Here is a 23,133-nt window from a genome sequence, read left to right as displayed (position 1 = left end):
TTGCATGTTCAGACTAAATTATAGAAAGTTCTAGAAAAGAGCTTTAATACGTTGAACCAAAACATACTTCAAAGAGAAGCACACCAAAAATGTTCTTGATGAGTGGATAAAATGTGAAAAAGCCTGGAGTGAACTGTTGTACAGCTATCTAAAATCCTGAGTGGTTTCCAGAGATGACTCCAACAGGCCTACACACTGTATCACTTCTTCTTCTAACATCTTCCAGAGAAGGAAATATGAATGCCCTAAAATACCTATTGTTGAGAGCCACAGCCGAAGGGGCCCCAGCAAACTTCCAGCTGCCAGCAAACTTCCAGCTGCCAGCTGATGATTGGCTCACAGCGGCCCCAGCAAACTTCTAGCTGCCAACTGATTGGCTCCTCTGCCGTGATGCTCATTGGGCTGTTTCCCCGCCCTTTCAGACCACGGAGCTGCTCATTGGGGGACTTTTTTTGGCTCTGCCAACACGACCCAGCCAATCAGCCTCTAGAGCAGGAGGAGTGGGGGAGGTTGAGAGGCTTGTGGGAAGCCGGTGGTGGCAGTTGGGCTCTGAAGGTTTTTCCTGAGGAGCTGTGTGGTTTGGTGTGTGTTTTCTAAAAATAAAGTTCGTTTCTTTTGACAAGTGGCTCCTGAATTGTGCCCAGCCAGACTGCGGTATTTGGTGGCCCGTACGGGGAACGAACCCACGACCTTGGCGTTATCAGCACCAAGCTCTGATGAATCCAAATTTAAAAAGTTTAGAGTAAAAAGGGTTATTTTTAGTTTATCTTTGGGGAATATATACCCCTTCCCAATTCCCTCTTTTTGCTTAAATAAGTACATTTTAATAGTTTGATGAGCTCTTTCAACTATGCCTTGTCCCTGTGGATTGTATGGGATTCCTGTTATATGAGTAATGCCAAATGATGAGCAAAATTGTTTAAAAGAGGTAGAAGTATAACCAGGGGCATTATCTGTTTTTAACTGAAAAGATTTTGCAAAAGATGGCCTTGTTCCAAGCTATAAAAATGGGTAAAAGGGAAAGAAAGGGTGAGTAATTCAAACATGCTCCCTTCCTTCCCAACCACTGAGAAAAAGTGTTACCAGCACACACACACATAAGTAAGATAACATCCAAACAAAACGGTTGTTCAATATCAGTAACTCCACAATTCAATTTATCATAGAAAGGTAGTATTTCAGAACTTGAGTTTTGTGGTTATTAAAAGGAAAATGCCATTAGAATTTCTGAATCCATTACATGAAGGTAATCGAAAGTAAATTTACTTACTTTAGCAATCTGCAGCAACACAATGCAGTGTTTAATAGACTCTACCATGCTCTATAAAAACAAAACACGGATTTTAGGATCTTACTTCAAATAAAATGGTTGCATAATGTTGAAGCTTAAAAATACAAAAAATCAGTTCAAATGCACAAGGGTCAAGTCTATACTATATAAAAGATACCCTCCTCTTGAGGATATCCCATGATTCTAATATGCTGATAGTCTCAAAGTTAATTCAATAGCAATTCTATGATCTCCTAAGGAATGCCACGATATTGTTTATTTATACAAAACACTGTCTAAATGACTTTTCAACACCACAAATAGAAAAATATGAGTTTGATTAACTTTCAAATTCTTAGATTAAGAACAGCCACCCTGTACATTCCTACAGCACTTACTTAAGATTCATGGAAGTACAAAAAATAAAGGACCCTGTGAAAATACTGATAAACCTGGAATACTATCTTACCTGTTTTTAAAATACTTTTTATCAAGATACAAATCTAATTAGTCTGTCAGGTAATGTCAGAAGGCTAGTACATTATATAAATCGAATCTCAATATATTTTAATTACAAGAGAATACACACAGGTTGAGCATTCCTAATCCAAAAATTAAAAATTAAAAAATCTAGCTGGGTGCGGTGGCTCACTCCTGTAATCCCAGATGCTCAGGAGGCTAAGGCAGGAGGATCGTGAGTTCAAAGCCAGCCTCAGCAATGGTGACGTGCTAAGCAACTCAATGAGACCCTGTCTCCAAAATAAAATACAAAATAGGGCTGGGGATGTGGCTCAGTGATTGAGTGCCCCTTAGTTCAAGCCCTAGTACCACCCACCCCCGAAAAAAATAAATCCAAAATCTGTAACTTTTTGAATGTTGACAGGATGCCAGAGTATAAAATTCCATACTTGATACAATAATATTTTGTGCAAAAATATTCTCAAATCCAAAATACCCCAAATTAGAACTACTTCTGGTCCCAAGCATTTCGTATAAGAGATACTCACTCAACCTACACTAGGTGAATGAATGATACCTTTTATCCAAGGATCTCAGGCAAGACCAGAAATAGATAAATTGGTACATCAAGTCAATTTCAATTACAGGGATTATTTTATTGGTTTAAATTCATCTGGATGCGAATATAATTCTTAAAACATCCCTGTAAAAATCCATAAAAACTAAAGCCTCAATTGTTCTTATTAATATCAGCAACTTAATACAGAGATAACATATACAGCACCTTATAATACAGTCAGTTTATCAAACACATAACTTACATTTGTTGTTTCTTTGAGAGTTTCAATTTTCTGTGAAAAATAAGTTTAAACAAAAATAATTAGAGATATAAATATACTAGTTTGTTTTTGCTGATTAGTCATAAAGAATTTTACTAGAAATGTATTCATTATTTTAAGCAAATGTAAAATTATGAAGAAAGTACTTGATTATATTTTTAAATCTAAACAGAACATTAAAATTAAAAACTCAAGACATTTTTTGGTTAAACCATCTTAAATGGAATTCATGTGATTCAATTCAAGATTTGTAAGACTAATATAAAACATTCTATTCCTTTTTTGAATACAAGATTTTTTTTCTGTAAGTTTCATTATGTAATTTTAAAATGTTTTCTTTCAGAATCATCTTATCCTTTCCAAAACTGTTTAAAAAATGACAGTGGACTGGACTGACGAAATTTAGAATTAACGGTAGGTGAATTAGAACCTGAGTCACTACTATTAACAAGTCTTAAAGGGCCAAATGCAAGGCTACAGTCAAAAAAAGGGAAAATAATAACAACAATGTTGCCAGGAGAGGGAAAATACTAATTTAGAAAAGAGAAAACAACCTGGGGGCAGTGGCACATGCCTATAATTTCAGTACTAGGGAGGCCAAGGCAGGAGAATCCTGAGTTCGCAGGAGGATCGTGAGTTCAAAGCCAGCCTCAGCAAAAGTAAGGTGCTAAGCAACTCAGTGAGACCCTGTCTCTAAATAAAATACAAAATGGGGCTGGGGATGTAGCTCAGTGGTTAAGTGCACCTGAGTTCAATCCCTAGCACACCCCCCACCCCCAAAAAAGAAAAAACAATATGCAAACTATAAAGTAGACATCAGAAATCCAAGGATGGGAAGAACAGTAGAACTATAATTAAAGCATGTTTCCTTATATGTCAGTTGTTTGTTCTGACAATTCTTGCCCATTTATTTATTTGTATCTGAAGTGACCATATGTATATTTAATAAAATATACTTTCCATCTTCAACACATTATATATAAGAGAACTTACAAAACAGGAATAATATTAAATTTTGTAATCTTTTAATTACAAAACCATAACAAAAACTCACTAGAAAACTCCCATAAGGTTCACTGACAGTACTATTACAATAAGTCAATAATACTATCATAATAGTCAAAATACTGATTGGTGTATCTGTTATTTTTCCAAAAGGCTTTTTTAAGTCAAAATCACGGTGATTTAAGTTACCTTTCTCTGTTCATCATCTTTACAGTTTTGAAGCTTGTCATCAAAAAGCTACAGGATTAAGAATTTAAAAAACAGGTTATAACATCAATCCACTTTAGTGCACTGTGTTCACTTCCTAAACACAGAAGCAAAAATTCTTAAACATATTTCTTCCATAGATAATTTATATGCATTTTTCAATACAGCATATATTTTTGGCATTGTATTAAGTTATGTTCCATCATGTGATTGACTGCAAACAGTAAAAGTCAATCATTCAGGTAGAATTACAAAGAAAACACACCTCTCTTAAGAACTTAAAATATCAATTCAAACTCTGCTCTGTCTGCTTTGTCTCCCAAGTTTATCAACACTCCCTTTCTTCCTAAGACCTCTGCTTTTAATTCATTTTAAAGTAGAAATTAAAATAATTTTGTAAATAGTGGAACATTGCTTTTAATCTTTTCAAGCAGTGTAATTAAACTTCCAATTACTTGGAGACCAATATTCCCCTAAATTGCAGTTTAATTATTTATCTTATTTGTATCTACTAGGAAATGAAGATGGGTGTAGGGAATACCTAGGAAGACAACATTAAACCTAGATCTGAATTTTCTAAATAAACAAATAAATAAATAAATAAGATAATTTACTCTGCAATGATAAGAGATAGATATCTAAGCTGTCTCGCCTACACTTTTCCCTAAAATTTAAAAAAAAAAAAAAAAGGTCTTAGAGACTGAGCCACTAAACCTTACCAGTTTCATAGAAATTTTAAACAGAATATGAATGTAAAATAAGCCAAGTCTTATTTTCTTCTAACTACATCTAGATATTTACCTTTTCCTTAATGACCAAAAAGCACATTATGTAAATATGCTCTTTACCAATATAATTAGATTAGATACAAATAAGTCAGCTTTAAAACTGCTGAAGAACCATATGAGGACTATAAATTTATAGCAAGAAAGAATTTTTACTCAAAATCAGACTCAGTAACATTATGTCTTTATATCAATTCAATATATAAACTTATGTCATACCTTTAGTTGTTCTATCAAGATTTGTAGGTAAGCATCTGCCTCTGTTAGTTTCTTGTCAAAGTCTTGGACACTAGGAACAAATCCTGAATCCAAACCCTAGAGAAAAATAAAATTTGCAATAAATCTAGCAGTACCCAAGCAAGGTTTAATAAAACAAAATATTTCAACCTTTATAAATGAAAACATTTTGTTTTTTAAAAAGAAATAGTACTTTTACAGAAATATTTGTTTTCTAAATTCTCCAAAAATAATGACACATCAACTTTCCTCTCAGCTTCAAGTGCTACTCTAGTCTCACCAATTACATGTGCAAATGGCCAAATGAGGATTTAACCTGCTCTTTAGAATCAACTTTTTTTAGCCCCAACAACCCATAATTGGCTCTCATTCACCACAAGAACAACAGTGACTTAGCTAAAGAAACATAAAAACTACCTAGAATACTATTTACCCATTTTTTTGTTGTTGTTCAGTACATTCCTCTGTTCCCTTAATCTTAACTTCATATTCTCACTGTTTAGTTCTCCCATTGCTTAACATTCTCCATCAGCTCTGTATCTTCCTTATTTAAAAAAGAACCTTAGGGGCTGGGACTATAGCTCTGTGGTACAGCACTTGCCTAGCACTTGTGAGGCACTGGGTTTCATCCTCAGCACCACACAAAAATAAATAAAATATAGGTATTGTGTTTATCTACAACTAAAAATTCCTTTTTTACAGTTATTCTATTAAAATTTTAAAAAGAACCTTAAAATCCTCGCTTCTTCTAACATGCCCCTTTCTAAATGAAAGTGACAAAACTTCTCTCCTAATTAAGTTCCCTACTTACTTTCACCCTTGGCACGAACACTACACTCTGGACATGGTGTAAATGTTTACTTATTTAGAGGACCCACTTATTTCTCAGTTTAAAAATTTAGCCATGGTATGTTCTACTTTTTGTCACATAAACTTTAAATTCCAGGAGAACATGAATTTCTATGTTTTAACTTCACTCAAAGGTTCTTAATCAGCTCTGCCTGAAAAACACATCAATCCTAGGTATAAAGAACAAAACAGTTGGAGAAAACAACATTATCAGCTTACCAAATATGCATGCCCAGTTGTCACATAGTTAAGCAGGGGAATAGGATAAGGAAATATTACTGCCAGAATCCTAACCCAAGCCAGGCTTGGTGGCATACCCCACAAGCCCTAGGGACTTGAGGGCTAAGGCAGAAGGATCACAAGTTCCAGGTCAGCCTCAGCAACTTAGCGAGACACTCAGCAACTTAATGAGACCCTGTCTCAAAAAAAATTTTTAAATATTTTTTAGTTGTAGTTGGACACAATGCCTTTATTTTTATATGGTGCTGAGGACTGAACCCAGCGCCTTGCACGTGCTAGACGAGCACTCTACTGCTGAGCCAACCCCAGCCCTTGTCTCAAAAATTTTAAAATTAAAATTTTTTTAAAAAAAGGACTGGGGTTGTAGTATCTCCCATAGTTCAGTGGTAGAGCACCTTCTGAGTTCAATCCCCAGTACCCCCCCCAAAAAAATAAATAAATAAAGAGTCCTATCCCAACTACATAACTCCGTATACTAAATGGGTGAATATAGGAGGAACAGCTCAGCATACCTATCTCAAAGTTGACCTTTTCTTATCTTCCCTTTCAATCAAAAAATTGATTCTAAATGAACTCATTTTCACATTTCCCACAATATAGTAAACTGAGGTTAAAGTTTTATTACAGCAATACTTCATCTTTGCACATATAACGCTTCTATTAATAGTATTAAAGCATTTCTCAGCCATTATCTCGAAACAAATTGAGATGGTTGGGTCTTATGGAAAGGACAGTGGGTTGGCAAACCTAGTTTCTAATTTTGGCTCAGGCCCTAAAAAGGCACCATGGCTCTCTATCTAACCTTCTGTCTTCTTTCTACCTCCTCCTCCTATTATTATTGCGGCAGCTATTACATATACCAAAGACAATGACAGCCAACACTATCAATTATTACTCTTGCTATTGTTGTTATTCTCAATCTAAAATTCGGATTCTGAGCCAAAACTTAGAATTTTACTAAGTCCTGTTAAGAATGTGGTAGGAAAAAAAAAAAAAAAACTTGTAATTCTTTTGTTTTTCAAAATTCAAAGGTAATAAATCTGCCTATTCGTTTTTTCACATATATGTAAAAAACACCAAACCTGCTTGAACCAGTATATATGTGATATTATATATGAAAAAAAGCAGTTTAAGAACAAAAAAAATCATATAAACAATGTACACACAATCTAGATATATTTATAAAATTTGGTTAAAGATCTTCATTTTTGAAAAAGATAATCTAAAGAACTTTCTATTAGAAACATTTGATTTGTCAAGTATAATAAAGATGAAGAAAAGGAAGGATAAACATATAACATTTCATGGATATTATAGTAGAAGGGAGCTATTTCTTTGCCTGTTATCATGCTACAGAAAAATTAGAAGGAATGCTTGGCCTGGCTTTTGTTTTGTTCTGTTTTTCACAGAATATTATAATTATCAATGATTTAATTAAAATCAGCTAAATACATCATTCTTGCTAAATATTTTAAAAGATCAACAACATATTCATAAGTGAAAAGGTGAGGCATCTACGTGAGAGGGGAAATATAAACTTTAAGACTCCCTTTTGAAACCATTTAGAATTACCACTATAAAAGTCTGATTAACATATTCTATTGAACAAATCACTATTAGATTAAAAATCTTCCAGGAGGGCTGGGGATGTGGCTCAAGCGGTAGCGCGCTCGCCTGGCATGCGTGTGGCCCGGGTTCGATCCTCAGCACCACAAACAGACAAAGATGTGTCCGCCAAATATTAAAAATAAATATTAAAATTAAAAAAAAAAATCTTCCAGGAAATAAAAAGAAACAAATTTACATTACCTCAATCTGAATCCTATAATTAATTCTTTAAAAATTGATCCTTTGATGTTGCTAGAATCATATATGAACCTCACTCATCTCTCCTCTCAATCCTGAATCTGAATAGTCTTCCGAAACTTTCCTTTACCTTAATAATCATCTCCATGCTTTTCAATATCCAATATTCAAAGATCTACTCACCAAACCATTTTTCTTCAGGTAATGTACAATGGAAAGTTTCATAATGACAGTTATCAGAATTGGCCTAACCTCTTTTGCATAGTAATCCATAAATTCTGCATGTACTCAAAAAGAAAATCCTTTTAACTCTTCTACAATTGATAACATATACAAACTTATCAAAAAAACTTTACTAATTAAACTGTTTAATAAGAATGTTCTAGAAAAAAAGTATCACAAGTTTCATTATCTGTCACCTACTCTAACTTCCCATTCACAGAAGTTACTTTTATAATGTCTTTGAGTCTCTAGTCTTCATTTGAGTATCTCTTGAGATGATAGAGACTATTTCATAAAAATTATCTTGAATTATCTGTTCCTCTTTCCATTCAACATTTAGAATACTGAGGCACTGCATTTAATCATAATAATCCTTTTCAATGGAGTTTTATTTTTAAACAGGACTAATACAATCCTTTATCACACTGAGGGTGTTCTGTCTTCCCCTTAAAAGAACTGAGAACAGGGAAGGACTGCACACTTCTTGAGATCAAGTAGTCTGACAGCAGATATACATTCTAATATTCTGGTCATGTTTTATGGTTACACTTAATGGTTGATTTCTCTAAAAGATTATATGAAGGGCAGGTATGTACCATTCAGTCATCACTGCAACCTCCAGTGCTAGCTCACTGTTGCAGTTGGCTGCAGCATCTGGCAACTGTCAATCACAATACCAGTCTTCCCCTAGTTTCTTTTGCCTTTCTGTTCTGATTCTCTTTTCCTTTCTCTGTTCCCTCCCTTCTTTTCTCCTCTATCCATGTTCTTCAGCAGTTAACTGAAGTGATTATGTTAAATTGTTGGCAATCAGGACTAAAGAGATTATTGCTCCCTAATTTGTGTCATAGCCTATAAAGTGACAATTTCTGTAGGGATTTACTTACAGTTTAAACACTGCAATTATAGGGAAATAAATACAAATTTTCTTCATTTAACAAGAAATTGAGATAGAAAAATCTCCATAGAAATTAAATTTCAATCTAATCATAAAAATTAGAAATATATATAAAGAAAAAAAACCCCACTTATGGGTTAATATACTAAAAGCAAAATAGTCTCTAGCTTTCAAGAGTTCTTTGCTAATAAAGAAAACTAAGGGGCTGGGATTGTGGCTCAGCAGTACAGCGCTCATCTAGCATGTGTGAGGCATGTGTGAGGCCCTGGGTTTGATCCTCAGCACCACATAAAAATAAGTAAATAAAATAAAGATATTGTGTCCAATTACAACTAAAAAATAAATATTAAAAAAAAATTTAAAAATAAAGAAAACTAAAATAAATACATAGTCATGGTGAATAACAGATAATTCTTTATCAGTCATGATCTACACATCCAGTTTAACATATAGAGAGAAAAGAGAGAAACATACATCAAGCCCAATCTACAGGAACCGCTTTTCTCAGAAAGGACTTAAAAGCTAACAAATCAGTAAAAATTAAATCAATTCCTGATAATTACTTTAGCTGGGACACTAAACACTATTTAAAATGTATACTTTAAAAAAAAAAAAGAGAGAGAGAGAGTACTGCAAGGGAAGTCCTTAAAACTGCCTGAAGTACACACAAAGCTGCTTTGGAGAGATACTCCCTTTAAGTAAAACTTCACAGGAGACAACTTTTGAGGCAGGCAGTAAAAGCTTTTTAAGTAATTCCTGTTAACAGAGGAAGAGAAATGACACTGGAAGTAAACGTCATTTAGGGTCTTCTTGAGATCAGAATCAGGAAATTAAGAAATTTATGGTTAACTTGTGTAACAACAGGAAGGCTTAGTAATAATATTGTTAAAAGAATTTCACAAGCAAGCCACCATGGTGCACCCCTGTAATCCCAGCTATTTGGGAGCTAAGACAGGTAGGAGGGTGGGAAGTTCAAAGCCCGTCTTTAGCAACTTAGCCAAGACCCACCTCAAAAATTAAACTATCTTAGTGGTAAAGTGCCCCTGGGTTCAATCCCCAGTACCAATAAATAAATAAATAGATAAAATTTTAACAGGTGAGAATTTTCATATCAAATCTTACTTCTCAGTGAAAACTTAAGAGAACTAAGTACTCTATCTGCAGTACTTTCTCTTAATCACAGGACAAAAAACCATATATAATAAAAATGTTGCAAAAAGAGGAAGGAAAATACTGTAAGCCTCAAAAAACTTTAGAATAACAAGAAAACAGGGTAAGCTGTCAGTAGAACTGTAAAAGAAAAAAAAGGCTTAAAAATTCAACAAAGATAAAATACAAAAGAAAACAACCTCAGTAAAAAATAAATGACATGGATATGAATAAAAGTAGATGATTTCTTGAAATTAGCAAAAAAACATACCTTATATTTAATGATAACTTTACAAGAATGCCATTTTCATTAAAATATAAGTTATTTGGAAAGTTTCTGTTAACAATTAGCAATTTGAGATGACATGCATCACAAATAAGCTTTCATCTAATGAAAGAAGTATAGGATATACTTACAATTGAATCACTTACAATTATTTTTGAAAATTCAAGAACTGGAGAGATACCAGAAGACTGGAAAAAAGCAAGTGTAGTACTGATCTTCCATAAAGGTAAGGAAAAGAGAGAATAGAAAGTTACCATACTGTGAGTCTGAATCAATAATCAAATAAAGGAAAAATAAGAGAAAATCTGTAACTATACAGAGGAAAAACAGGTACATAAGCAGCAAGTGACAAGTTTAAAAACAAAACATTATGCCAAATTCATTGGCTTTTCTGTTTTGAAATTTAAGTTGGCAAATTAAATTTTTAAAGAAATAATACCATGTTGTCTCCCTATCAAATGTCTTAAAAGTTGGTTTAATGATGAAAAAAGTATGTTAAAAAATCAGAAATATTAACAAGATCACAATTTTAAGTGAGGCTTGCTAATCTGTGATTTCCCCTGGATAACTGAACATTTTGAAACACTTATAATTCCTATTTATCCCTAAGATTTATCCACTTCAGCTAAAGGAAAAACAGGAATTAAAGATAACAAAGAAATTCTGAGGGAAAGAATTTCTACCTAATTTTAATCCTAAAGATTAATACTCAACTATCAGTTCATTTGGAATAAAGATTATCAATTTTAAAATGTCCATAAAATTGAGCCTAGTATTAAACCATATTCTCCACAGTACCTTCAGAGAAGTACTTTCCATTAAGTCAGTGTACTGACAATCCAAGGCTTCAAATTAAATTCTCTATTACCAACACGGTAGCTCTAGGTATCTTACCTAAAATTGCTGGGTTTTCCAAGAATGCCTAAAAAGTGAGGTTTTTTTCCCCCCATTGTTTGAGTAAGCAGACTAACACCATGGATTCACCATGGATATCTATTAAAATTTTTTATAGTATTAGGTATCTTGCTAGACACTTTACATTTTCTCCTTTCATCATCACAACATAGTAGACAGATATTGCTTATTACTCAAATCTTCCAGCTAGATTTTTTTTTTTTTTTTAAACAGGGATTCTAACCTAGTCCTCTGGCTTCAAATACATTACACTTTTCTATTAAATCAATGAAATTTGAAAAGAGTTCTTATAACATAAGGGTACAAAAACATAACTTGAAAATTGCCTCAAGGAGTTTAAGGTATTAAAAATGAGCACAAGGGCTGGGGTTGTGGTTCAGTGGTAGAGCGCTCGCCTAGTGCTTGCGAGGCACTGGGTTCGATCCTCAGCACCACATGAAAATAGATGAATGAAGCAAAGGTACTGTGTCTAACTACAACTAAATAATAAACATTTAAAAAAATAAAAAAATAAAAATGTGCACAAGCTTTAAGGATTGATCTAGTTTTGCATGCTGAATCTGCAACTTCCTAATAAATTACCTGTGTGCTCTAGCCAAATAAATCACTTTTTCTTTCTCCATTTTCTCCAGAATAAGATAATATAATAACAAAAACCATTTGAGGTTTCTAGGCAGACGAAATGGGGAAAATATGTGTAAAGTAATACAATAGTAGGTATTCTACTTCCCTTTATAATTTGGAGTCTCAGATAATCCAGATTCACCACTATAATCCCAAACTCCACACAGTGTTTAACATATAGAAGTCACAAAGGATACTGGTTGAACTTAAAAAAAAAAAAAATCAGATAATACTATAAACCACGTGCAATTTTCAGAGATACACAATCAAGAAAAGGATAAAAGCACTAAGTTAAATTGTATTTAGCGTCTCCTTAAATAGGAAATGAAACATTAAGTTGATGAACTCTGAAGATAGTAGATAATGATAGTAATAAAATAAGGTATGAGCAACAGACAAAACAAGTGATGAAATGAATGCAGTCTAGAAATCAGATGAGAAAAAAAATCCAATGAGATACAGAAAAGTATTGGTTATTTTACCTAAAATTATTACCTTGAAAACCAAACAGTATAAAGAAAGCCTATTTTTTCCTTAAGACTATCATCTCTGAAAAACTAGAATTGCTTTTTGCTTTAAATTTACAAAGAAAACAGTTTATAGGTAGTTGTTTCTGTCTTTTAGAAATCTACAAACAAATCTGAATTGCTCTTATAAATGTGACAGAAATAGGGTGCTTTGCCAAATAGAAATCAGGTACAGACACTAGCTAAAATTCATGAATTTCAATCATCACACCAAGTCTTAGCATAACTCTTACCTTAGCATAACCCTTCACCTATTGCTAAACTCTTACATAACCCTTGGACTTGTGAAACAAAAAACAGCATTGACTCCGTAAAGTGATTTGATTACTCAAGCAACTGGACAACAGAAGTCTGAGATTTGTAGCATTTTCCTCTATTGAAATCACTGGCGGCTTTTTTTTTTTTTTTTTTAAGATTCTCCCAATTTATTTCAACAAAACAGTATAAAAAGCAACTAAATAAACAAAACAAAACAAAAACCTAAAGTCTATAAATAGGATGACCATACACATGTTTGCATAGGACAGTCTTTATGCCTGCTATCTAGGCAAAATTATTATTAGCAGCCTCCTTCACTCTCAAAAGTGTCCCCATTTAGACAATAAAGTACCTGGTTACCCTCTATTATTAGAATGTAACTGGCATTTTCAATATATAAATATCATGAAAAGAATTAAGATTATGAGTATTCAGGTACAGCAAATTACCTTTAAAGAAAAAAATCTTAAATATGAGTTTACAGTGTCTGAATGCAGAAAGCAAACTACAGAAATTAAAAAAAAAAATACCAGAATTCTATTGATAATGGGTGCTTACATAATATTAGAGACACAAATAATATTAAAGCTGCATTTTAAAAAAGCTATTTGTTATACTAGAAGATGCATTTTTAAAAGGTTATTTACACACACACACACACACACACACACACACACACACCACACATGCTGAAATAAAACATGAACCAAAACATAAAATGCTGTTACTCCAGAGCAGTGGGATTGAGGACTGGGAGCATTTAAGAGACTCTTTGTTTCTACTATTTATATTCATGTTTAATTTTTTCTAAGTACACATTTTCAAAATATGTTAAAGAAATAAATGTGGTAATACTGACAGTGCTCAAAAACCTTTCCAAGTATGTAGTATAAAATGTAGTATAAAAAAATTCTGGTGTGCCAGGCAAGTGACCTGCCATAGTCCCAGCTATAACATCATTTAAAGGTAAAGCACAAGGCAATAAAAAGTACTTAAAACTTAGCAATCACCACTATACTCAAATAAATGAAATGGTGAGAAGAAAAATGGCCAGTAAAACAAAGCATAATACCTAACTTTTTTTTTCCACACCCTTCCTGCCAACAACATGAGCATGACTCAACATTCAAGAAAGCAATCTCAGGAAGAACAAAAACATCTACTATATCACATCACCTAACAAAGTACTGTTCTGTCCATGTGGTATTTGGCAATCAATCAAAGCATTTCTTCTGAGACACTTTAGTTGATCTGGCTACTTGCAAAATCTTTCTTATGTCATTCTAGTATCTAAATTAAATTCAGTAGCTTACTAGTATGGAATTAAAAAAAAAAATACATTCTTCCCTTCCCCAACCTCAGATTAACAGCCATTAAAAGACTTTAGAAAGTCCATTTTTAACCATTTACCAAATATAAATGTTTTAGGAAAGTTTCCAGGAAATCTAGTCTATGTATAACTAGGAAAAATTAAACATGTAAATCTTTAAACTGAGAATTTTAGTAGTTAGTTCGAGTTTTGAAATAACTGCAGAATTCTCATAGCATAATACTTGGAAATTTGATTATGTTTTCCAAAACAAAACCTGATTTATCTAACAAAACTGGATCTCTTTACAGCAAATATAACAAATCGACAAATTAATGCCAGAGGAGAGCTAACATGACAAAGGAGTCAGACTAAAACAAGGCTTATATTTCACACAAACAAAACAAAAACAATCCTGAACTGAAAAGAACAGGTGGTTCTACAAGTGTTCTGGCACCTTATCCCTTAAAATTACATATGTCAAAGTTGTTTTTATATATCTGATTTTAGCTGCCAATGAATGTCGCATGAAAACACAGGCACATTTTTGATAGTTATTAAAAGTGTATACAAAATTTCCCTGATTTAGTTCAATTATTGTCAGAAACCTATCAAGATGATCTGAAACAGGACAAGAATGAATTGCAATGTGCCTGACAGGTTTTTGTTTTTGTTTTTTGTGTGTGGTGCTGGTAATTGAACCCAAACACTCACACAATAGGCAAGTGCTCTACTACTGACCTACATCCTCAACCCGTATTAACTATTTAAACATAAAAAAGTATCCAAGAACTATAAGTTCTCGCAGATTATAAACCAGAGTATTCATGATAAAAATCATAAATCACATACTTAGTTATTTCAAAAAGATTTACTACATTACAAGTATGAATGTTGAATTTTCTATGGCTAACAAAATTTTTAAAGAAAAAAAAAGAAAGATTAGAGAAAAAATATGGAAATAAATTGCAGTACAATGAGGAGGAAGATCAGGCAATGACAATCATCTCATCCCTCTAAAAGCTCATTCTCTCTGGCCAAATCTTAGGAGCACATTTTTATACATACTACTCTGGGTATAGAATTCAGTGTTACAATAGTTACTTTCTCATTGGGCATCTCCTATGACTATGGCTCTATGTTGGCCATGCCAAGGTGAAGCAGACAGTGATCTTGTCTTAAAAGAGTTTCAATCTATTAGAAGACATAAACATCTGTCTACAAATAACTGATTTGAGCAAGGTAAAATAAATGATAAAAGAAAGGCACTAGAAGATTTAAAGGAGAAAGTTATAAGAATAAGAAAGATTTCTGAGAGGTGGCATTTAACAATACAGGATTTGGACAGAAATGGGGAAGAAAAATTACAGCAGTGGGCCATGGCAGAAAACAGCATTATCAGATGAAGTGTTTGAACATTTCTTTAACAAAGTGACTGTAGAAGTGATTGCAGGGCTAAGGAAACAAGGGATGCTGAAGACCCCAGGAATAAGGGAGCAGCAGGAAGCCTTTACTACTCCTATTCTGAAGTAGCAAGGAATAATGTTATCATGAGCCAATCACAGGAGGAGCTACTCAGTGTATACTGCAGCTGTAGGACAGTCACTGCTAAAACTGCATCAAAGCAGGGAAGGGGCAGTGGCAATAAATACTCCAAAGGTTCTCTTTCTTTTAACCTTCCTTCTTCTGTTGCTGCCTCCCATTGACTAAACCCAAACAGAAGCCTAAGGACAAAGGACACCAGGTGATACAGGCTGTAAAGTTCAGGCTCCTGGAGCATAGAACAAAAAAGCAGAAAATGAATTTGTAAGAAAGTGGAGAATAACCAGAAAAGATATACTCCCAGACTGAAGGGCTAGTATAAACTCAAAGAGAGGTTAAAAACCACAAGACCAGGGCTGGCATGTGGCTCAGTGGTGGAGCACTCGCCTTGCATATGTGAAGCACTGGGTTCGATCCTCAACACCACATAAAAATAAATAAACAAAATAAAGGTATTGTGCCCACGTATAACTAAGAAAATATTTTTTAAAAAGACCAAATGAAGAATAATATTCTTTTAGAGACATATAAGATGGTATTTTTCAGATCTGGATGCTGACTTTGAAGGAAATCAAAATTAGTAGCTGAACTGAAGAACTGAACTGGGGTTTAAGAAGCAATGCATGCAGATCCACCAGAGCAGCACCTTGACACTTTCTAGATATAATAACAAAGCAAGCATCATCTAAGCTTAAGTCCTAGAAAGTAAGGGTCTTCCTGTGTGACTCCAAACAAATCATTTGGCTTCTCGGAAACTCCTACTAGAAAGAAAGAAAGAAAGAAAGAAAGAAAGAAAGAAAGGAAGGAAGGGAAGGAAGGGAAGGAAGGGAAGGAAGGGAAGGAAGGGAAGGAAGGGAAGGAAGGGAAGGAAGGGAAGGAAGGGAAGGAAGGGAAGGAAGGGAAGGAAGGGAAGGAAGGGAAGGAAGGGAAGGAAGGGAAGGAAGGGAAGGAAGGGAAGGAAGGGAAGGAAGGGAAGGAAGGGAAGGAAGGGAAGGAAGGGAGGAAGGAAGGAAGGAAGGAAGGAAGGAAGGAAGGAAGGAAGGAAGGAAGGAAGGAAGGAAGAAAGAAAGAAAGAAAGAAAGAAAGAAAGAAAGAAAAAGAAAGAAAGAAAGAAGGAAGAAAGAAAGGAAGAAAGAAAGAGGAAGAAAGAAAGGAAGGAAGGAAGGAAGGAAGGAAGGAAGGAAGGAAGGAAGGAAGGAGAAGGGGAAAAAAACAGACTGAATTCTGAATTCGAACTTTTAAGATTCTTCCACTTTTAGGAGTCTGTGAAAGGAGTATCTCCAGGTAAACAACCCTTATTCACCCAGAGAGTAAATACCTCTGGGGTCTACTTATTCATCTTTGAAAAATTATTTTAATTTAAATAAAGATAGTAAGAACTTGTAAGTTGCAACCACATCCTCTCTGGTATGATAAAAAATGTTAAAACTCAAGCCAACTACCATTTAGTGTAACCTAGACACTAAGGGAGAAAGATTAAAGCAATCAGATTTTAAAAACATTCTCAGGAATGCAGAGAATGCAAAGAAACAATGGGGGTAAGCAGAATAACTTGGTTGAAGTGGCACATTTTAGAAAAAACAAAATAAGTTCCTCAGTCAATATAGTAATGAAGCCAAGTTCTAAAAGGTGCCTCCAGAAATAAGTTAACTTTAACGTAGGAAGTGTGCATACTGTCTCTCAAGCACATGCATGCAGGTACCAGATGGACCTTACCATTCATTCATGACCCAAATATTTGTTGAATGACTATTATGTCTATGCCTTCCAAGTAACTGCCCTGAATTCTCTTACAATACAACTTAGCAAGCTTTTTCCTGAGATAAAATCAGTGCACCGGGACCACACTATGCAAGCATTGCTCTTAGCATTATTTCAACTATATTAGAGGACATATTTGGAGGTTAGGGGTGTTCAGAATCTGCCCACCATTTATAACATGTTTCTAAAACCTACTTCAGTCCCTTGTCTTTCCAGTCTGCTGGTAACCAAGAACTTAGTGACCTGGGAGATTTTATTTCACAAGGAAAAACTAAGCCAGTACAACTGAGTTAAAAGTTTGCATATTCACAATATTATTATTTCTCATATTTTAATCACATAATAAGCATGTGTTAAAATACCTACTATGTATTGTTGGAACAACAACAACAACAAAAAAATATCCCAAAATATGGCTCTTTCAACTGAAGAACACTGCAAGGATCTCAGAAACATATCTTTCTAAACTTCTCCTGCCTTTTTTTTCTTTTTTTCCTGCTATACTTTCTTTCACAAGGTAGGCCAGAGAAACTAGAACCTCTCTCCCAAAGCCAGCTATAATACCTAGAAATATACCCACACCTTTGTGTGTAGACACCTCTGACCTACCTTATTTGACCTTCATTTTGGAAGGGGTCCTTCCCCATTACCCAGGATAAAGAAATGTTATACTGAGGCAGAGAATGATAATGACTACACAGGCCTTTGCTGAGTTTCCCTCATTCAATTTATTACATTAGTCATACACCTTTTTGTTCAACCACATTCTACACAGCTGTCTATTCTTCACCTAAACATAAAGTTTTCCCTGGGTCTTTTAGGTATTCACTGTGAAGGCCCTCTTAACATGTAAAGCTTTTAAATAAACACATCTGTTAAGCTTTTTTCTTAAAATCTGTTTTCTGTTATAGGGGTTTCAGCTGTGACCCTTATGACAGGTGAGGAACAGTATCATCACACCTTTCTATTCCAGCAAACCAAGCACTTGATTAGGGACAAAGGCCCCGGGGATACAAAGATGAGTAAGAACCTTTGATCTCTGGCCTAATGCAAAAATCAGACATGTGAGCAAAATAAAATTACAATACAACTTAGTGAAAGTTGTAATACAGGGACATGAACAAAATACTGTAGTAGCCACTGAAAAGACAAGAGTACTCTCATTCTGAAGGAAGACAGTACAGATGCCCCATATGTTGAGCAAGACCTGTTGGCCTACTACCTGAGATACAACCAGGTAAACTAACAAGGCTGTGTGAAAAACAGACTCAAGAGAGAAAAACTGGGACCAGTTTGTGAAGGGCCTCCAAGGATATGTGAAACAGCTAGACTTTAACAACAGGAAATCAAAATATTTTTAAGCATGGCAGCGATTCAGTCAGGTTTGTTTTTTATTAAAAAGGATGAGTGGGGAAAGTACAGTCAAAGACTGGTCAGAAGATTTTTCCAGAAGTCTAGGTGAGAGATGATGAAGGAAAATTAAAGCTTTATCATCTAGGAAAAAAAGACATTACCAAGGCAAACAGAACCTGGTGACTGGTCACAGAAAACAAAGATGGAAAATGATTTTAAATAACTATTATCTCTGCGAGGTAGAACTTCACAATTCATCAAAATATTTAAACGGGACTATTTGCTTAATATATCTTCAATCTAAGAACTATTTTTTCAAGCCTAACAATCTTTGTTTTAAACTTTTACTGAAAACTTTACAAAATTTTAATAAGTACATTATATTAATCATACAAATGTTTCCTTTATATCAAAATCATTGGCATAAATATCAATTATTGGTCTACAGTGTTTAGATATTAACAAACTCAACATATAGGGGACATCTTAGTATTTGCTTTGTAGAATAAAAGCATGATGATAAATTGTTTTCTTGTCATCATCCTCTCTCTCAATCAACAGCCCATAAGCCAGACAACTGCATGATTTTTCAATCAGGTAATATCACAATGCTCTTTCATAGATGGACCAAATTTGCACTCAACTAAATTCCCTGCTGATCTTCAAATCAACTGGGAATGGCTGAGTGGTTAAATTACTACTGAACACAATCTCTTCATATTAAAAAACAAAACAAAACAAAAAAAACCCTGCATATCACCTAGAACTTTGGAAATACCAAATGGATGTGACCAATGATCTTTGCAGCCTCTGATAATACTAAAGGGCATTTCAAGTACGTCATTCCTGTACAAACCAAACTCAGGACACTTGGAAACAAAACTTCTTATCTTTCTTGTTGTTCACTTAAGCACTCAGACTAAAAATCTGAGTTTTTAGTGATGTATAAAACCATCTCCCTCCCCATATACATACAAACAACAGCATCCTTAACAATTTCCAGGATTAGGAAAGGAAATGTGGCATTTTTATTGAAGCAGTCTCTTGCGCTGCATTACACCAAAAATACAAATATTAAAATTTATTTTTTCTAAGTAAAAATAAATCAGAGATGCTGATACTAATCGTTAAAGAGCTTTCTCACTTACTCTGTTTAATATAAGCAATGTCTTGTGAGAAGATTCACAAATAATTGAGAATTTCCAACTTTATTCACTGCAAAAACTCTTAAAACTATGAAAAAAAAATACCTCCCAGCTTCACCAATGAGATGCTAGTAAATAATTACTTGATTTGTCTTTAATTTCCTTAACACATCTAAGAAGTTAAACAGTTTGATCAACAAACAAAACCAAAAGTTAGTTTGGGCTGGGGCTCATTGGTAGAGACCCCGCCTCACACGCCTGAGGCACTGGGTTCCATCCTCAGCACCACATAAAAATAAATAACGATATTATGTCCAGCTACAACTAAAAAAAATATTTTAGGAAAAACTTACTTCAAATTAGCAAGAATTTATCTTGTTCAATCTTTCAAGATAAAAATACTTGTTAAATATACAATATAAATGCCAAGAAAAAAGGACACGATTCAAAACTGCTTCCTAGTCTATTAATTATAAGCAAATTTCACTAAGGCAGGCTGAGAACCTAAAATCTACCCTTCAAGTTGTTAAGTGAACCCCATAAAACTATACCAAAGTTTTCGATATATTTGCAACAGATACCCAAAAAAGCACAAACCACCTCCCACCACATACACATACAAAAAATAGCACCCATAATTATACACAAAAATACTGGGTCAAGCAAGAGCACAGTGTTTAAAGCAAAACATCAAAAAGTAATTTGGTTTGCAACTGGAGATCCTATTAGTGGACAACTGGTCAAATTTAAGCTTTCCATGGGGGGATAAAAAAGCTTTAACTTTTATGTTTAAAATTACACTCTGAGTCAGCTTTCTAAAAGAAAAACGAGTTCCACAAAAATGATTTAAAAAAAAAAAAAAAAGGAAAGCGATTCCCTCCTAAGCCGGGTTTGGAGGCCAACAACCTTCCTTCTACCCATCACTGTTGAGGAAGTGAGAACTCCCCAGGAAGAGGGGCCTGGGCAGCCACGTCGTCCTACTCACCCCAAAGGGCGGCGAGAAGGAGGCAGGGGAAGCACCACACTGGCGCCTCTGGCCTTTGCCAGGGCAGGCAGCAGGGACCCCGGGGACTCAGGGGTGGGGACCAGCCCCTCTCCCAGACCCTCGGGGTCTACTCACTCGGCAAGTGGCCAGCAAGAAAGCCATTCGCTGAGGCCCCCGCCCTCGGTGCCTCCTGGGGCGGGAGCGGGGGCTGCTCCTGCGCACCCCTCTTCTACTCCCTCGATCCGATCCCCGGGCGGCGGCGCAGACGGCCCAGCCAGAGGTTCAGCCCGTCCCCCCCCGGGTACCGCGTCCCTCCGCCCCGCCCGCGCAGCGGCCTAGGGACCGCCCCGATTGGCTGGCCCTGCCGGCTCCTGGCAAAGAGACCCCTGGCGATTGGCCATGGGTCACCTGCTGGAGGGGAGGCGAGCAGCTGACGATTGGCGGTTGGGCCAGTTTCGGCGTGGAAAGGCAGGAGCAAGTCTGTCCTGGCGGGAGGGCGAGCTGCTGCTGCCTCCCGACGTAGCCTGGGCGCCTCCTGAGAAATGCACCGCGGCACCTGGCAAGGACAGTTGTCGCTCACGGGGACCCAGGTTGGCTTCAGGGATTCGCCGCGGGGCGCCCCATTGGGTGGTGAGGAAGGATCAGGTCACAGCGGTAAAAATGCTTCACCTACACTCACCTCAGCATTTTGGCAGCTATAGGTAACTATGGAGCCTGGACCCAGAAGTTTCATCTTGATAATGATTTTGCTTCCTGAAAGTTTGTTTGTGTCGCGTGGGGGTGGAGGAAGGCGGGAGAGAAGCATACTACTGTATATCAATAAACAAAAGCTCGGGATGCCTGTTTAATTTTATTAATCGATGAGGCTTCCATGGGCCTGCTGTTGTGCCGTGGCTCCATAAGGAATGTAGGTGTTTTGTGAAGATTCTTCAAAGATCCAGATGGCATAACTTAAAATTACATCTAAAGTTTGGGCTTAGACGACCTCGACAGAGAAACACCCAAAATTCAGGAAATCAGGGACATAAATGATCTGAAGGGCAATCTCCTTTCTGCTCTGTTTTTCTCTGTGGTTACTTCTCCCAGGCCTCTATTAAATTCCAACATATCCAATTATTATTTTGTACTTTTGTAGTTCTGTTACCCTCTACAACACATAGCACAGTACTGCACTAAGGGCTCAGTAAGTGCTAGCTGAATAAATAAGCTACACTGCTATACTCAATGTTAAAGATTTTTTTTTTTATGTAAATTGGTTCAAAATGTCCAATACAAGTGCACTCTTCTTTCCCCTACCAGCTCTTTTAAAAGTCTGGTATTTCCCCAGCGCAGCTACCTACCTCTGTAAATGAAACCACTACCATCCACCCTAGCACCTACACCATAAACCTAGTAGTCTTCCTGACAAACCTCCCATATTCCACTTTCAGTGCATTACCAAGTTCTGTCATTTGTTTTCTTCCTAAATACACCCTCAATTTTCCCTCTCCCCATCACCACCACCCTATTACAGATCCTGGCCTCTTGGAATAATATCCTCACTAAAGTCTTGCTGAATCTACCCTAGCTCCTCAGATTCATTGTCAATACAAAATAGCCAGACTAGTTCCATAACCAATTTCAGTAGCCTCCTCATCACTCACCTCACCACCAATTAAAGAATGTCAACTGCTGGGCTGGGGTTGTGGCTCAGTGGTAGAGCGTGTGCCTTGCGTGTGTGAGGCACTGGGTTCGATCCTCAGCACCACATAAAAATAAATAAAGGTAATTGTGTCCATCTACAACTAAAAAAATTATTCAAAAAAAAAAAATGTCAACTGCTTTCCACAGTGCATAGGATATGACTCAGTACTTAACAAAGACCCGCATGGTTTCGCCCTACCTTTGCATTATTTTCTGCCTTCCACACAAAACCTCTTTCAGTATTCTTTAATTTGTCAAGGACTTTCCAACTTCAGGACCTAGGCACATACTATTGTCTTTTATACTATCTCCTTGACACCAACTCCACTCTTAATTAATTAACTTCTACTCATTATCGTGTCTTGCCTTGCCCATGTCAGTTCTTCCCATTATATGTTGTCAGACCATGTAAGATTCTTACCAGAATTACAATTCTACATTTAATCAACTTTATTGAATGACAACTTACATGATAAAATGTATCCATTTTATTTTTGTTTAAGATGGACACAATACCTTTATTTTATTTGTTTATTTTTATGTGGTTATAGGGATAGAACTCAGTGCCTCAGGCATACTAGGCAAGCACTCTACCACTGAGCCACAACCCGGGCCCAAATGTATCCATTTTAAATGTACAACACAAATGTTCTGACAAAGGTATGCACCCATGTATCCACCTAATTAAGAAACAGAGCTAAGCACAGTGGCAGATACCTATGATCCTAGTGACTCTGGAGGCTGAGGCAGGAGGATCGCTAGGTTCTAGGCCAGCTTCATCA

General features: G+C 35.7%; 1 protein-coding gene across 7 annotated transcripts in view; it reads right to left on the bottom strand.

Moving 5' to 3' along the window:
* The window catches only part of Osbpl9 (oxysterol binding protein like 9), a 138,255-nt gene that overhangs the window by 35,077 nt on the left and 80,045 nt on the right, over window positions 1-23,133 (bottom strand). For 3 of the 7 annotated variants that reach the window (XM_027944917.2, XM_027944918.3, XM_071617820.1), the window contains exons 5-9: window positions 10,396-10,464; window positions 4,785-4,880; window positions 3,763-3,810; window positions 2,551-2,580; window positions 1,271-1,321 (exon numbers count right to left, since the gene is read on the bottom strand). In XM_027944917.2, coding sequence (XP_027800718.2) covers window positions 1,271-1,321; window positions 2,551-2,580; window positions 3,763-3,810; window positions 4,785-4,880; window positions 10,396-10,464 — 294 coding nt within the window. Of the gene's footprint in view, window positions 1-1,270; window positions 1,322-2,550; window positions 2,581-3,762; window positions 3,811-4,784; window positions 4,881-10,395; window positions 10,465-20,668; window positions 20,751-20,803; window positions 20,938-23,133 lie in introns of those variants that run through there. The other 4 variants (XM_027944920.3, XM_027944919.3, XM_027944922.2 and 1 more) reach the window with 3 other exon arrangements.

Source organism: Marmota flaviventris, chromosome 10 (genome assembly GCF_047511675.1).
Source record: "Marmota flaviventris isolate mMarFla1 chromosome 10, mMarFla1.hap1, whole genome shotgun sequence".
Taxonomy (NCBI): domain Eukaryota; kingdom Metazoa; phylum Chordata; class Mammalia; order Rodentia; family Sciuridae; genus Marmota; species Marmota flaviventris.
This window is presented reverse-complemented; position numbering and strand designations above follow the sequence as displayed.